Source organism: Trypanosoma equiperdum (assembly GCF_001457755.1).
Source record: "Trypanosoma equiperdum strain OVI genome assembly, contig: ctg_327, whole genome shotgun sequence".
NCBI classification, from domain to species: Eukaryota; Euglenozoa; class Kinetoplastea; order Trypanosomatida; family Trypanosomatidae; genus Trypanosoma; species Trypanosoma equiperdum.
The window spans coordinates 5728-7054 of record NW_027124229.1 but is presented as its reverse complement, the minus strand read 5'-3'; the positions used below and the strand labels follow the sequence as shown (position 1 = coordinate 7054).

The following is a 1327-nucleotide window of genomic DNA, read 5'->3' as shown; positions in this document are numbered from 1 at the left end:
GAAAAGACCAGCAGTAACAACCTCGTGCCACGTGGCATACTATCTGGAAGATATTGCAGCCAATGCCCAAGCCTTGATCAGCACAGCAATTGATAACGCGGAAAAGGCAACCGCAAAAGCAACAAAATTTCTCGCCGTAACGAGCGCAGAGACAGGGGTGAAGGCACTGACAGCCAAACTGATAGCGATATCTCTTTTAAAATCAGCTGGTGAAGTATTAAACTCGGTCCAAACCAAAGCAGCCGTTATAAACGCAGGAGCAATAGTAGCAGCACAACTAGAGGGACAGATGCTAGCGGTTGCAGAGCTCAGCGCCACGGAAATAGAATCCACAAACTTTGTCACAGCAGCAAACGCGTACACGGACAGCACGAATCTTCAGGCGGCACCGAAGCTGACACCAAACCAACACGGGACATGCAACAAAGCCGAAAAAGAGCCCGAAGAGCATACAGGTAGCCAGCCACAAGCTGAACGCGGCACAAATAAGTTGGTGTTAATCGGTCTGAAAGCGCTGGCAGTGCCAGCAAAAGCAGCAAATGCCGAGCTTACGGTCTGCGGAAGCAATTTGCACGCAGGAAAGACATACGGGGGAGCACAACTTTGCACCACGGCTGAAGCGACTAACTTGGCCCTAGAGGGCGGCAAGATTTTTGAACAAGCAACGATAACCGTTACAAGGAGAACAGACTGGACCCAACAAACCTACTCAGCAAGCAACGAAAATACCGCAATCCCCAACAAAAAAACTATTGCAGCAGCAGCAGCAGCTACAGCCAAGCTAGAAGACGCTGCAGCAGCGATAGGCACACTGTCGGCAACATTGGATATAAAAACACTGATAACGGCGCCCAGGCTGAAACAACAGCTAGCCAAAGGCATAGACAGCGAAGACGCCAAATACGAGGGAGAGACTAAAGCCAAAGTTTATAAATTACTAAAGGAAGTCATCGGTGAAAATGGTGACGAAATTAAAAACACTGTAGGGAAGTCACTTGAAGAATTGACGCCGTCCAAAGCCACCGTCGGAGGAAATGGAGACAGATAACTGAAGACAATATCAGCACCGCAAGAAATCCCAGATGCTGCGACTTATTACGGTGTTCGCCGTTTCATTAAGGAACAGGAAGAAAAAAGAAAAACCAAGCGAGTCACTCTTGCCCAACCAAAACTGAAAATTAAGCTGACCCACCCAAATCCGAAGACGAACGCGGGAAGCATACAACAAACGAAGCTTGTAAAAAGGAAACTGGCTGTGATTTTGATGACAAAAAAAGACCCGAAATGTTTTCCAAAAGATGAAACTGACAAGAAGGATGAAAATTCG

At 47.4% G+C, this 1327-nt stretch overlaps 1 pseudogene across 1 annotated transcript in view; it reads left to right on the top strand.

Annotated features, from left to right (window-relative positions):
- The first annotated feature begins 13 nt into the window (after positions 1-13).
- The window catches only part of TEOVI_000122700:pseudogene, a 1388-nt pseudogene continuing 74 nt past the window's right edge, over positions 14-1327 (top strand). The window contains 3 exon segments of the mRNA in view: positions 14-1132; positions 1135-1284; positions 1286-1327. The exon segment at positions 1286-1327 is cut by the window's right edge and continues 21 nt beyond it. Coding sequence covers positions 14-1132; positions 1135-1284; positions 1286-1327 — 1311 coding nt within the window.